This window comes from Psammomys obesus, unplaced genomic scaffold, assembly GCF_907164565.1.
Source record: "Psammomys obesus unplaced genomic scaffold, mPsaObe1.curated_primary_1811, whole genome shotgun sequence".
NCBI lineage: Eukaryota > Metazoa > Chordata > Mammalia > Rodentia > Muridae > Psammomys > Psammomys obesus.
Window position 1 is genome coordinate 402,693 of NW_026596149.1, and position 15,128 is coordinate 417,820.

The 15,128-nt window shown below is 44.9% G+C and overlaps 1 protein-coding gene across 1 annotated transcript in view; it reads right to left on the bottom strand.

The window, feature by feature from the left end:
- The window catches only part of Gpr158 (G protein-coupled receptor 158), a 528,628-nt gene that overhangs the window by 279,501 nt on the left and 233,999 nt on the right, over window positions 1-15,128 (bottom strand). The window contains exon 3 of the mRNA XM_055593813.1: window positions 380-482. Within this exon, the coding sequence (XP_055449788.1) occupies window positions 380-482 (103 nt within the window). The remainder of the gene's footprint in view (window positions 1-379; window positions 483-15,128) is intronic.

Sequence of the window (15,128 nt, forward strand, 5' to 3'; positions counted from 1 at the left end):
AAACATGCACATACACACCCAAGAAAAGCATCAACATCCTAAAAACATTATCACCATGGTTGTATGTTTCCTAAATTCTAGAAATCCCAGAGCTTGAAAGTTTCGCTTGTTTGTCCTTGTTTCTGCTTGTTAAATCTGAGCACAGTGCTGGGTTTCCAGCTGCAGATCTGGCCAAGCTGGATCAAGATATCTGTTTAGGTCACACTCTCTAACAGCTCAGGTTATAACACTCAGCTGAAGTCCCTGATTTCGTGAAGGCTGTCAGTGAGAATTTCTGCCTTGAAGTCCCAACATACATACTCTTCTCACAGTAAGACAGCTTATTTCTTCTGAGTGACTGTCTGTGGATGTGTTATGTGCAGAGGCAAAGAGCACTTACTCTGAAAGTTGTTCACTGAGAAGACACGAGGATGATAGAATCCTGCTTTGCAAATGCACTGATAGGCTCCAAGCACGAATCCTAAGCCTTTGATTGGCATACACTACAAAGAAGAAAAGACAGCAATATAATTGATCACAGTACAGCTCACAGCATGAAGACTTATACATATCTATCATTGCAAATGTTAACAGAAATAACACATTTTCTATAAATAAAATATCTCACTTTTGAAGTTTTTAGGATTGTTTGCTACCCAATTTTGTGTAGAAATAACAAAGTAAATAAAGTAAACAAAGTTTAAAATAACAAAGCATACATTGTTATGGATACTCTCATGGCCCACTTCTCACTCATTCAGTTGTCTCAATCATTTTGAGACATTCTGTGGTGATTTGAATTAAAATGCTCCCCATAATACATAAGAAGTAGAACTGTTAAGCAGCGTGGCCTTGTTGGAGTAGGTTTATCCTTGTTGGAGGAAGTATGTCACTATCAGGACAAACTTTGAGGTGTCATATGCTGAAGCTCTGCCTGGTGTGGCACACAGTCTCCTTCTGAGGCCTATAGAACAAGATCAAGATGTAGAAATCTCAGCTCCTTTTTTAGCACCATGTCTGCCTTCATAAGGCATGTGGCAGGGATAAATAAAAATGGCACTCATAGGCTCATAAGGAAGGAGCTGTGGCCTTTTTGGAGTAGGTATGGCTTTGGTGGAGGAGGTTTGTCACTAGGGGGTGGGATTTGAGATTTCAAATTCCCAAACCAGGCCAAGGGACACTCTCCTGTTGCCTTCAGATCCAGGTGTAGATTAGCTACTTCCCCAGCAACAGGTCTGCCTGCAAGCTACCATGCTTCCCTCCATGACAATAATGGACTGCACCTCTGATCTGTAAGCAAGCCCATTAAATGCTTTCCTTTATAAGAGTTGTCATGGTCATCGCAGAGTTGCTGTGTCTCTTCAAGGCAATAGGAACTGTAAGACACATGGTTTTTGTTTCAGTCTCTTACGTCAGTACATCTTTCTACCTCAAGAACTACTTTAACAACCATATAAATATTTTACAAGTCAGTCCACACAGGATGTTCCTAGCAAAACAAACAGAGGTCAGTGAGTAGACAGATTCAAAAAAGTTGAGGCATAGAAATCACTTTTCTGCCTTAAATACTTACTAGATTTCATCCTTGTATGAAGCTAACATAAACTGCTAAGGGAAAGGCAGTAAATTTTAAGATGCAAATATGAAAGGGAAAAATCTAGATAATGACCCCAAAGGCTCTGTATCTAAAGTCTGTTTTATAGATAAATATCCTACATGTTTATAAAATGAAGATCAGTGACCAGCTGTCCAGATGTGCCTCATGAATAGACAAAATGCACCCCAAAAATGAAATGCAGCTTAGAAAACTTCAGCTTTGCTACATCCGGATATCCCACTATGAATATGCATTAATGCAACAAGTGTTTCAAGAATCTAATAAATACTTTTATTAGTATTTGTTTCGTTACAACTTTCTAACAAGATTTCAACCTTTCCCTGTCTTCTCTAATAATTTAACAGACAAAGTTAAAACCTTTAAAAATTAAAACTTACAAGATGGGTTTTTAACACAGATGTTTTTAAAAGAAAATAATAAATAATGTAAGTTACAGTAATAGTTCTACTGTATGAGCTTAAACTTATGAGTAGAGTCCGAGATGGTGGTGACCAGTACACACCATATCTGAAGAGCACAGGATCCAAAACTCTGAAATTGGTGAGTGGAGGGGCAGCTGAAACCAGAACAATATTGAGGCTTCCTGGGCTGTGGAGAGCCGCTTGGGCATGCCCGGGCAAAACGCCATTACAAGATGGCGCCGACATCCGGCTCTGACCCTGGAAGACAAGTAATATTACGCATGCGCAAGGGCAAAAGCACGCCAAGTCTTGGCCCAGCCCAGGGCGTCTTGTGAGGTAATGAGTAAGCAGCCAATCATAGACCACATGCCGCCTTAGGGTGTATATAAGCAGTGCCATTCCTGGGCTCGGGGTCTTCCTCTCATTACTGCTGAATAAACGCTTGCTGCAGAAGAATCCTGGTGTCCGTGTGCGTTCTTGCTGGCGAGACGACCACACGGGCTACAACTGGTGCCGAAACCCGGGACGCCGGGCTACCGACCATCGTCGGCGCTGAGGAGACCCCCCCCCACTGCGGGGAGGATTCAGAACTGCAGTCTCAGGTAAGCTCTGAGAGACATGTTCCTTGAGCCCCTCGTGGCTATAGGAGTGGTTCTCTTGGCTTTTCTTTTGTTTTGTGTGGGCGGATATTGCTCTTGCTTGCAAGATTCAAATTGCTGCCACGCTATATTAGAGGGAGAAGCCGTTTTAGGGGAACTACAGGATAGCATGTTTGGTCTTGAATTGTCTCATCCTTCACCCCAATTGGCAGGAGCTCTTGTAGCTTTCCCTATTGTGATAGTAGCGCTCGTTCTCCTTCTTTTGGTTTTAAAATCTTGCTTAGAAGATAAGAAATGCCGCTCATCTGTGGCAGCTGGCCAAGGGGTGTTAGAGGAAATACAAGACAGCATGTCAGAAACAGAACGGGATAAAAGGTTAGAGGCCCTTAAAGAAAAAGAAAGAGATGTCTCTAAGAAAAAAGGCCCTTCTGTGGACGGTAAGTCCACAGACAGGATAGACAAGGGAAAGGACGCCCTGGGAGAGAAAGGTAAAAAGGGAAAGAAAAACCCAAAAAAGAAGCCTCTTTATCTAATAAAAGAATTGGAGGCTTTGGGGCTTGATAGTTCTGAATCTGAGGAGCTGAGTCCTTCTGAGAAGGAGGATCTAGAAGAGGAAGCAACTCGCTATGAGAGAGAGAGGTACCACCCAGACGAGTGGCCGCCCTGGAAAAATCGAAAGCAAATAAAAGCAGGAAGTCGAGGTGCTGTCTCTTCTCGGCCCGCTGCTTCTGCCACTCCCTCTGCTCCCCCGCCTTATTCCCTGGGTGGAGGCTCTAAGACATTTATGTCCTCCCAGGCTCAAAGGCAAATTTCTCTCGAGTACCCTGTATGGGAAAATGTTGAAGGAGGACGCACTCATGTAGCCGTAGATTACCCTCAGATCAAAGAGCTTGCAGAATCTGTCAATAAATATGGTATAGATGCTAATTTTACCATTATGCAGCTAGAGAGACTTGCCACCACGGCTATGACTCCTAATGATTGGGAGACCACTATTAAAGCTGCCTTACCTAACATGGGTCAGTATATGGAATGGCAGGCACTATGGTATGACGCCTGTCGAGCTCAAGCTCGGACTAATGCCTTGGAAGTGGGTCCCCAGAGAGAATGGACCTTTGATCTCTTAACAGGACAAGGTCAATATGCCAACAATCAGACCAACTATGAATGGGGAGCTTATGGGCAGGTTTCAACCGCTGCTATTAGAGCTTGGAAAGCACTTTCAAAAAAGGGGGAACCCACAGGTCATTTAACAAAAATAATTCAAGGTCCTCAGGAGCTTTTTGCTGATTTCGTGGCCCGAATGACGGAATCAGCAGGCAGGATCTTTGGTGATCCGGAATGAGTTAAGCCAATGATAGAACAATTAATCTATGAAAATGCTTCCCCTGAATGTAAAGCATCTATCCTCCCAAGGAGAAATAAGGGATTAACAGACTGGATAAAAATCTGCCGAGGACTGGGAGGACCTCTTACAAATGCTGGTTTAGCGGCAGCTATTTTACAAAGCAGAAGCCAAGGTCAATCAAAGAATTCTAGGGTTTGTTTCAACTATGGAAAACCTGGACATCTCAAATGAGAATGTCAGACTAAACAGCAGAAAAAGATCCCTGGTCTCTGTCCAAAGTGTAAAAAAGGACGCCATTGGTCCAATGAGTGTAGGTCGGTTAAGGATATTCAAGGAAAAATTATTTACCATGATGCCCCAGCAGCGGCTATCCTGCAGAGCAAGAGCCGCTCAGGTCCAGGAGGCAATAAAACCTGCTATAGCTGTGGTAAACCAGGCCATTTGAAGCGAGATTGCTGTGCTACTGCACAAAAGAAAGTTCCAGGATTGTGCCCCAAATGTAGGAAGGGTAATCATTGGGCCAATGAATGTCGTTCAGTTAGGGATATTCAGGGAAAACTTATTCAGCATAAAGCCCCCCCTAATGAGAGGAATAAAAATATTCCAAAAAAAAAACGGGTTTCAGGGCCCCAAAAGATATGGGACACAAGCAGGCAACAGGAGGGTCTATCCAGCTGTAGAGCAACAAGAGGATCAGCAGGATTGGACCTCTGTTCCACCTCCCAGTTCTTATTGATGCCCCAATTGGGTGTTCAGCCCGTTCCAGTTGAGTTTGAGGGCCCTCTGCCCAAGGGAAGTGTTGGCCTGATACTCGGACGCTCCTCTCTTACCCTAAAGGGGCTTATTATCCATCCTGGAATAATAGATCAAGATTATACTGGAAGGCTTCAAGTTCTTTGTTCTTGTCCGCAAGGAATATTTTCCATTTCCCCTGGAGATAGGATTGCCCAGTTAGTTCTCCTTCCAAGCTTGCAGGATGTTTTCCCATCCACAGGAACGACAAGGGGCAATGAAGGGTTCGGTTCTTCAGGAACTGACTTTGCTCACTTGGTGGTTGATTTAAAAACTAGGCCTACCTTACAATTACAGATAGAGAGGAAACTTTTCACTGGCATTTTAGATACTGGGGCTGACCGGAACATTATCTCCTCAAATTGGTGGCCTAGGGCATGGCCTGTTACACAATCATCTCATTCCTTACAAGGGTTAGGATATGAAGCCAGCCCTGCAGTCAGCTCATGCCCGTTGACCTGGCAAGTACCAGAGGGTCAGACAGAAAGTTTCATACCTTATGTACTTCCTCTCCCCGTTAATCTCTGGGGAAGAGACATCTTGCAAGACTTGGGATTGGCATTGACCAATGAGTACTCTCAACAAGCTGTTGATATAATGAAAAGGATGGGTTATAAGAAAGGAAAAGGCCTTGGTAAACAGGAACAAGGGAGATTACACCCGATTTCACAGGAAAGTAATGCAGGGAAACAAGGCCTGGGGTTTTCATTAGTTGCCATTGAGGGTTTCATGCCCATATCTTGGCTCACAGAGGAGGCCGTATGGGTTCCTCAATGCTCCCTTTCCTCTGAAAAGCTGGAAGCCGCTACAAGGCTGGTTAAAGAACAGGTATGTCATTCAGCATTGCCTTGAGGCATGGAGTGCCTGGGGAAAGCCTAAAATCCTTATACTTCCCAAAAATTTGGACAATTCTGTCCCCAGATGGGGGTGACCATCTGACAGGTCTCCCATATAACCCTCAGGGACAAGGCATCATAGAACGAGCTCATCACACACTCAAATCTTATTTAATAAAACAAAAAGGGGGAGTCGAGGAGGCTCTGCCCTCAGTACCACGAGTGACTATCTCTTTAGCACTCTTCACCCTTAATTTTCTAAATTTGGACAGTCAGGGCCATTCGGCAGCAGATCATCATTGTCTGGAGCCCGATAGGCCTAAAGAAATGGTCAAATGGAAAGATGTCCTGACTGGTCAATGGAAAGGCCCGGATCCTATTTTAATAAGATCCAGGGGAGCTGTCTGTGTTTTCCCACAGGAAGAAGATAATCCCTTTTGGTGACCGGAACGCTTGACATGGAAGCTTGTGATACCTGAAGATGACTCCCCAAAGGACGTGCCTGCAGAGGAAAGTGGTCGGAAGGGTTTGATGAGACTCTCGAATCATTGCAAGCGGCAGTGATAGCCATCAACTCGACACGAGTGGACCTGTCATTGACTGAAGGACTCTCCTCCTGGATCTCTTCAGCCTTTTCTTTCTTTAAAGAGTGGGTGGGGGTAGGCCTGTTTGGCACTGCCTTAGTTTGCGGTTTAGTGTTCTCACTTTGGTTGGTCTGTAAGCTCAAAGCCCAACAACAACGTGACAAGGTCGTAATTGCTCAAGCGTTTGCAGCCATGGAACAGGGTTCCTCCCCCGCAATGTGGCTTTCAATGCTGACAAAAAACTGAGTGCCTTTCGCTGACAGCCCATGCACCCCTAGGAGTCGAGCTCCATTGCACAGGGAAGGGTGTCACAAGTGGTAATGGTCTAATTTTCTTCACATTCGGGATGCGAGGTTAAGCACTGCACAGAGAAAGGCTCATAATAGGCAGTTCTCTGGGAAGCATGTTTGATTGCATGAAGGTTGTACCCAAGATCCTTCCCCTGGAAAAAGGTACGGGATGGGTCTAGAGTCGCATACAGGTGAAGGGCCTGTAGCTGGCTCTAGTACAATGCCCCATTTTTCACACTAGGGATCAAACCTCTACTTCCGCCCGTTGTGTTCTTGTTTGTTGGTCAGCTTCTAATAAAACAAAAAGGGGGAGATGTGGAGAGCCGCTTGGGCATGCCCGGGCAAAACGCCATTACAAGATGGCGCCGACATCCGGCTCTGACCCTGGAAGACAAGTAATATTACGCATGTGCAAGGGCAAAAGCACGCCAAGTCTTGGCCCAGCCCAGGGTGTCTTGTGAGGTAATGAGTAAGCAGCCAATCATAGACCACACGCCGCCTTAGGGTGTATATAAGCAGTGCCATTCCTGGGCTCGGGGTCTTCCTCTCATTACTGCTGAATAAACGCTTGCTGCAGAAGAATCCTAGTGTCCGTGTGCATTCTTGCTGGCGAAACGACCACGCAGGCTACACTGGGCAACAGGGGCCAACCCTTGAGCTGGGTCAGTTTGGATCGAGGTCACCCATGGACATCTCCAGGGACTGATAGTGGCAAATATTCAACAACCCAATACTTCCCTTTGCCCCAAGCACAGGCCTCACTGCTTGGCAAAGGCAGCCAGCAGTGGCCACTGATCCAAGCACAAGCCTCCGAACTTGATAATGGAGAAAGCAGATGGGCCCTCCCAGGTCTTTGAGGTGGATGGAAAGCTAGCCCAAGAAGGAGATCAAGGCAGCTTCCCCAAGCAGGAACCTCCATGCTGGGTGACTGAAACAGCAGAGGTGGCTAGCCCAAGCATGGGTCTCCCTGCCTGGCAGCCAAACGGTAGACACCACTGAACTGACAGATCTCTTACACTTTCATTTGCCCTTGCAGGCCCAAATGCTAAATGGAAAGCCCTATGCTTTCCAATTAGGCCTGTGAGTGAGTGAATGCACCTTCAAATTAGTGTGTGCAGAGCCCCAGATCCAGAGTCCCTATAAACTAGTGGCCAGACATTTGATCCCTCCTAACCACAGCCCCACTCTGGCCAACATAGGGATCCTTGGGACAGTGTTCTTAATATTGAAGCCCCTGTTCTGTTGGTCTACCAGTGGAATCCAGGTAAACAATTCCTGGAACCCAGACATATCTGAATAAAAGGAGGAGAGTACAACAGGCCTGTAGGCCATTGAAGTAATCAGGGCACCTGCACATGGACTTTGTGCCTGCAAACAGTGCCAGCAGCCACTCCTGCACTTAATTAAGCTCCACCCTTCCAGGCATCTACATGCCCTAGCAACCTGTCCTTCAAGGCACACTTCCATGCATATGACTGGGCTTGCAGACTTGTGCCTAAGACCTTCCTCCCTTAGCAACAGCTAAAACACCAACACCCACTCTCAAACTGGTGGACCTCTTTCATCTTCCTGAAGAATATTCCAGACACCAGAGAGAGATGGACCCAATCTGAAGTACAGACTCCAGGAAAACACAGCCAAAGTTAAGGATAAACAGATGGCTAGAGGTCCGCATAAGAACACTTCCAACAAAAATCAGGACATCATGGCTTCACCAGCAACCCCAAAAATCAACAGATATGCTAATTCATTGGAAAGATAAAAAATTATCTCAGATCTGTGCTTATCCAATTATTAGAGTTATATAAAGAAGAAATGAATAAAAGGTCTCAAAGAAATACAGGCAAATACAGCCAAACAAATAGAGGCACAGATAAAGGCACAAGTAGAGGCACAAGAAGTGGCATATAGAAAGGAAATTAACAAAAAAAAGAGGCCATTATGGAAGTACAGGAATCCACATTCAAATGGATGAAGAAAATGGTGCAAGATATGAAAACAGAATTAGAATCAATAATAAAGAAAACACAAACAGAGAAAACCTGAGAGCTGGGAAACAGAGAAGAGATCAAGAACCACAAAGGTAAGTAAGTATCATCAACAAAGATGGAAGAGACAATTTCTGATGCTGAAGATACAATTGCAGAAACTGATACATCTCTCAAAGAAAAGGTAAAATTGGAAAAGCTCGAAACATAAAATACACAAGAAATCAAGGATGCCATGAAAAGATTAAATCTAAGACTAAGAAATAGGGGGCGGGGCAAGATGGCAGCGCCTGGACGACTCTCATTCTGACCAGCAGCACAACAGGATCCGCACAGTGACCAGCAATCAGAACTCGTGGCCATAAAACACAAGTGATTGTGTTTCCCAGGTGAAAGGATACCCCAAGGTGGGGGATTCAATCAGCTTTAACTCACCCAGCTAAACAGCGGAAGAGATCCCAGTTCCACCAGGCACTTGGTCGCCAGCCCAGAGCCACTCGCCAGCTTGCACTGGTCACTATCCCAGACTGAAGTGTGGGCACCACAACATCACAGACTGGAATTTACAGTTGAGAGATAACCCTACAGTGCAGGAAATGATTGGGACCAACCTTAGGTCACCCAGACATCCCCTGGAAAAGATTCGGGTTCCGAGGGCGCCCCAGGAGCCAGCTCAGAGCCAGAGCCAGGGACCCAGGTGCAAGCACAGAGCCCTGCCTGCGCACCTAATTCACTGCCTCATATAGAACTGTGGGCCCCAGGGCACCAGAGACTGAGTTTCACTGTCAGGTGCAAACCCACAGGGAGGGAAATGGTTGGTCTGATCTCAGAGTACTCAGCTGATACCACCACCCAGAAAAGGTCTCGGGAAAAATTACCCAGTTTAGGCAGACACCTAGGCTCCCAAAGGCCAGAAAGGTGGAGCCACGCGCAACTGTGCCTGCAGGTTCTACTCGCCATCACAGAACAGCAGTCCCCAAAGCAAAGACTGGGTGTCCCTGTCAGGAGGAAACCCCACAGCTGGGGGATCATCAGGTCTAATGTTCAGGACACCCAGCACCAAAAGACTTTCTGGATTCACGCAGACTCTAGCCTTCTACTGCAGGCAGGAGCACTGTGCTCACCCGCCATTATTGAGTTTCCCTAGGGAACTGGGGCACACAGCTGCATCCTCAGACCTACAAAAACCAGAGAGCCACTACAGCAGCCCTCAGATACTGTGCCAAGGATCAACCAGTTATCCCTAGCTATTCTGACAAAACTGTGGAAATCCCTGTTCCTTCAAGAGGGCTGCACCCAACAATTACACCTTAAGAGCAACAACTGCTGCTCACTAAATTCAGAGCAAGAAACCCAGCAGCAGGGCAGCCATCACTAGGACCTCTCCTGATGAGAGGAGACCCGTCCTGAATACCACAGTTACCATACAGGTCCAAACACCTGAAGTGAACTGTGACAATTCCTGAGAAGCACCATAATTCAGTTAACCATACCCAAAAAGCAGAGGAGAAATTCAGAACCCCGACAAGTGGGTTCTCCCCGCCCCAGGACTCAGCAGGCACCACAAATTAATAGACAACACCTGAGACAGAGAGATGGGTAGAGGCCAGTGAAAAAGCACAACCAACAAAAGGCAAAACAAAATGGCATCCCCAGAACACAGTTCTTCAAGGGCAAGTAACCCTGGACACCCTAACATAAGTGAAATTCAGAGGATGACCTTACATCTATGCTAATGAAGAGGTTAATGGAGGAAGTAAATAAAATTCGTGAAGAATTAGGGGAAGATATAATAAAACAGATTATGGTCATCCGTAAAGAAATACAGGAAGATGCAGCCAAAAAGTTTGTGTCATTGAAATAAATAAAAAAAAAAAAACAGAGGAATGTTCAAACAAACAGCTGAAGGAATTAAAGGAAAAACAGGAAAATTCAGTCAGACAGGTGAAGGAAATCAACAAAATGGTTCAAGATCTGAAGATAGAATTGGAAGAATTAAAGAAAACACAAATGGAGGAAATCACAGTGGGGGAGAACCTAGGAAAGAAAACAGAAACTCATGAGGTAAGCATAACCAACAGACTACAAGAGATGGGAGAAAGAATCTCAGGTGTGGAAGATACCATGGAAGAAATTGATGTATCCGTCAAAGAAAATAATGAGCCTGAAAAATTCCTGACACAAACCATCCAAGAAATCCAAGACAACATAAAAAGACAAAACCTAAGAATAATAGGAATAGAGGAAAAAGAAGATTCCCTCCTCCAAGGCCCAGAAAATATTTTCAAAAAAATCATTGAAGAAAATTTCCCCAATTTAAAGGGGAAGCCTATAAGAATACAAGAGGCTGGAGGGCGGGGCAAGATGGCGGCGCCGGGAGGACTCTCATTCTGAGGAGCAGCACAGCAGGATTGGCACAGTGACCAGCAATCAGAACTCGTGGCCATAAAACGCAAGGGATTGTGTTTCACAGGTGAGAGGATACCCCACAGTGGAGGATTCAATCAGCTTTAACTCACCCGGCTAAACTGCGGAAGAGATCCTGGTTCCGCCAGGCGCTTGGTCGCCAGCCCAGAGCTACATGCCAGCATGATCTGGTCATGGTCCCAGACTGAACTGTAAGCCCACAACTCCATAGACTGGATTTCCCAGTCGAGAGATAACCCCACGGAGCAGGAAACAATTGGGACCGACCTCAGGTTACCCAGACATCCCTTGGAAAAGACTCGGGTTCCACTGGTGCCCCAGGAGCCAGCCCGGACCCAGAGCCAGGACCCAGGTGCAAGCACAGAGTCCTGCCTGAGTGCCTGATTCGCTGGCTCAAATAGAACTGTGGGCACCAGGGCACCAGGCCCCAGAGACTGCGATTCACTGGCAGGTGCAAACCCACAGGGAGGGAAACGGCTGGTCTGTTCTCAGAGCACTCAGCCGACATCCCCACCCCAAAATGGTCTAGGGAAAATTACCCAGTTTAGGCAGCAGCCAAGGCTCCAAATGGCCAGAAAGGTGGAGCCACAAGCAGGCATCTGTGCCTGTGGGTTCTACTCACCACCCCAGATAAAACAGTGGTCCCCAAAGCAAAGACTGGGTGTCTCTGGCATGAGGAAACACCCAGCGGAGGGGATCATCAGCTCTAACGCTTAGGACACCCAGCACCAAAAGAATCCAGGCATTCACGCAGACTCTAGGCAGGAGCGCTGTGCTCAGCCACCATTATTGAGTTCCAAGAGGGCACTGGAACACACAGCTGCATCCTCAGACCTACAAAAACCAGAGAGCCATTACAGCAGCCCTCAGATACTGTGCCAAGGATCAACCAGTTATCCCTAGCTAGACTGTCAAAACTGTTGGAATCCCTGGTCTTTCAAGAGGGCGGCACCCACAGCGTCTGGACCAAGCAGTGCCTGCGGCCTCCATCACAGACAGGGGCACACAGCTTCTGGTCCAGAGTGAGGCACCCAGCCTCCAGACCAGAGCAGCGCCCCCAGGCGCCAACTGAACCTAGGTGCACATCCTCCAGGCCCAGAGCGGAGAACACAGCCTCAGGCCCAGAGACTTGCTGAGTGCACCTCTACTTTCCCGGACAGAACTGTGCTGTGTGCCCCAGAATAACAGACTGAGTTTCCCTGTGGAAAGAAAACCCCACAGCTAAGGAATCAGCAGGTTCTTCAAGAGGACTGTACCTGGAAATTTAGTGAGCAGCAGCACACTAAATTTATAACAAGAAACCCAGCAGTGGGGCAGCTATCTTGAGAACTTCTATTGGTAAGAGGAGATCCCCCCTGCCTAACAAAGACCACAGCTACTACTCAGGACTATAAACCTGAGGTGAGCAGTGGCAACTCCTGAGAAACACTGGCCATACAGTGACCATAACCAAAAAGCAGAGAAGGACTCCTTCAGGAAAAATGATCTTCCGGCCAAGGGGATATTCCCTACCTCAGGACTCCAGGAAGCACAGAAACTAACAGCCAACACCTAAATCAGCCCAATGGGTAGAGGTCAGCGTAAAGGCTCAACCAACAAAAGACAGAGCAATATGGCATCTCCAGAACCCAGCCATCCAGGGGCGAACAGCCCTGGACAACGCAGCATAATAGAAAATCAAGAAGATGACCTTACATCTATGCTGATGAAGAGGATAATAGAGGAAACAAAAAAAATACGTAAAGAATTAGAGGAAGATAAAACCAAACAGATCATGGCTATCCGTAAAGAAATGGAGGAAGTTAAAGACAAGCAGATTATGGCCATCCATGAAGAAATACGGGAAGATGCAGCCAAACAGCTTATGGCCTTCAGAGAAGAAATAATTAAATCACTGAAAGAAACAAAAGAGACAGAGTTGAAGGAACTAAAAGAAAAAGAGGAAAATACAAGCAGACAGGTAAAGGAAATAAACAAAACAACTCAAGACCTGAAGATAGAACTAGAAAAATTAAAGAAAACACAAAGGGAGAAAATATTGGAGAGGAAGAATTTAGGGAAGAAAACAGGAACTACAGAGGTAAGCATAACCAACAGACTACAAGAAATGGAAGAAAGAATCACAGGTGTAGAAGATACAATGGAAGAAATTGATGTATCTGTCAATGAAAATGTTAAATCCAAAACATTCCTGACACAGACCGTCCAAGAAATCCAAGACAATATGAAAAGACAAAACCTAAGAATAATAGGAATAGAGGAAAAAGAAGAGTCCCTTCTCCAAGGCCCAGAAAATATTTTCAACAAAATCATTGAAGAAAATTTCCCCAACATAAAGGAGAAGCCAATAAGGATACAGAACACCCGACAAATTTGACCAGAAAAGAAAATTCTCCAGCCACATAATAATCAAAACAGTAAGTATACAGAACAAAGAAAAAATACTAAAAGCTGCAAGGGAGGGAAAAAAGCCAACTAACATATAATGGCAAACCCATTAGAATCACACCTGACATTTCAACAGAAACTATGAAAGCCAGAAGGGCCAGGACGGATATCATGCAGACCCTAAGAAAACACAGATGTCAGCCCAGGCTACTATACCCTGCAAAACTCCCAGTCCCCATAGACGGAGAAAACAAGATATTCAATGACAAAAACAAATTTCAACAATACCTACACACAAATCCAGCATTACAGAAGACACTGGAAGGAAAAATACAACCCAGAAAATTAACTTCTGTCAAGAAAACACAGGAAATAATTAACTTTACTACACTAAAACAAAAAGCAACCAAGCACAGAACTTTATGACCACAGCCAACATCAAAATCAAAGGATCTAACAGCCACTGGTCATTAATCTCTCTCAACATCAATGGACTCAACTCTCCAGTAAAAAGACACAGATTAACAGAATGGATACATAAACAAAACCCAGCAATCTGTTGCATACAAGAAACACACCTAAGGCACAAAGATAGACATTACCTGAGGGTAAAAGGTTGGAAGATGACTTTCCAAGCAAATGGACCCAAGAAACAAGCAGGAGTAACCATTCTAATATCTGATAAAATAGACTTTCAACCAAAATTAATAAAAAGAAATGGGGAAGGACACTTCATACTCATCAACGGAAAATTCCACCAGGAGATATCACAATCCTGAACATCTATGCCCCAAATACAAAAGCACACACATTTGTAAAAGAAACATTGATAAAATTTAAACCACATATAGATCCCCACATATTAATAGTGGGAGACTTCAACACCCCACTCTCAACAAAGGACAGGTCAACAAAACAGAAATTAAACAAAGAAACAATATCTCTGACAGAGGTCATGAATCAAATGGACCTCACAGACATTTACAGAACTTTACACCCAAACACAAAAGAATTTACCTTCTTCTCAGCACCTCATGGAACCTTCTCCAAAATAGACCATATGGTTGGTCACAAAGCAAGCCTCAACAGATACAAGAAGACTGAAATAATCCCTTGTATCCTGTCTGATCACCATGGAATAAAGCTTGACTTCAACAACAATAGAAATAGCAAAAAGCCTCCACACACATGGAAACTGAACAACTTGCTTCTAAATGACAGCTGGGTCAGGGAAGAAATAAAGAAAGAAATTAAAGCCTTTCTAGAACTCAATGAAAAGGAAGACACAACATGCCCAAACTTGTGGGACACAATGAAAGCAGTGCTAAGAGGAAAGTTCATAGCACTAAGTGCCTTCAAGAAGAAATTCGAGATAGCTCATTCAAGCAACTTAATGGCCCACTTAAAAACCCTGGAAAAAGAAGAAGCAGACACACCAAAAATAAGTAGAAGGCTGGAAATAATCAAACTCAGGGCTGAAATCAATCAATTAGAAACAAATAAAACAATTCAAAGAATCAATGAAACCAAGAGCTGGTTCTTTGAGAAAATCAACAAGATCGACAAACCCTTAGCCAGGCTAACTAAAAGGCAGAGAGACAACACCCAAATCAACAAAATCAGAAATGAAAACGGGGACATAACTACAGACACTGAGGAAATCCAAACAATCATTAGGTCTTACTTCAAAAGTCTATATGCCACAAAATTTGAAAATCTAAATGAAATGGACAATTTTCTTGATCGATTTGACTTACCAAAGCTGAATCAGGACCAGGTAAATCAATTAAATAATCCTATATCCCCCAAAGAAATAGAAGCAATCATCAAAAGTCTCCCATCCAAAAAAAGCCCAGGACCAGATGGCTTCAGCGCAGA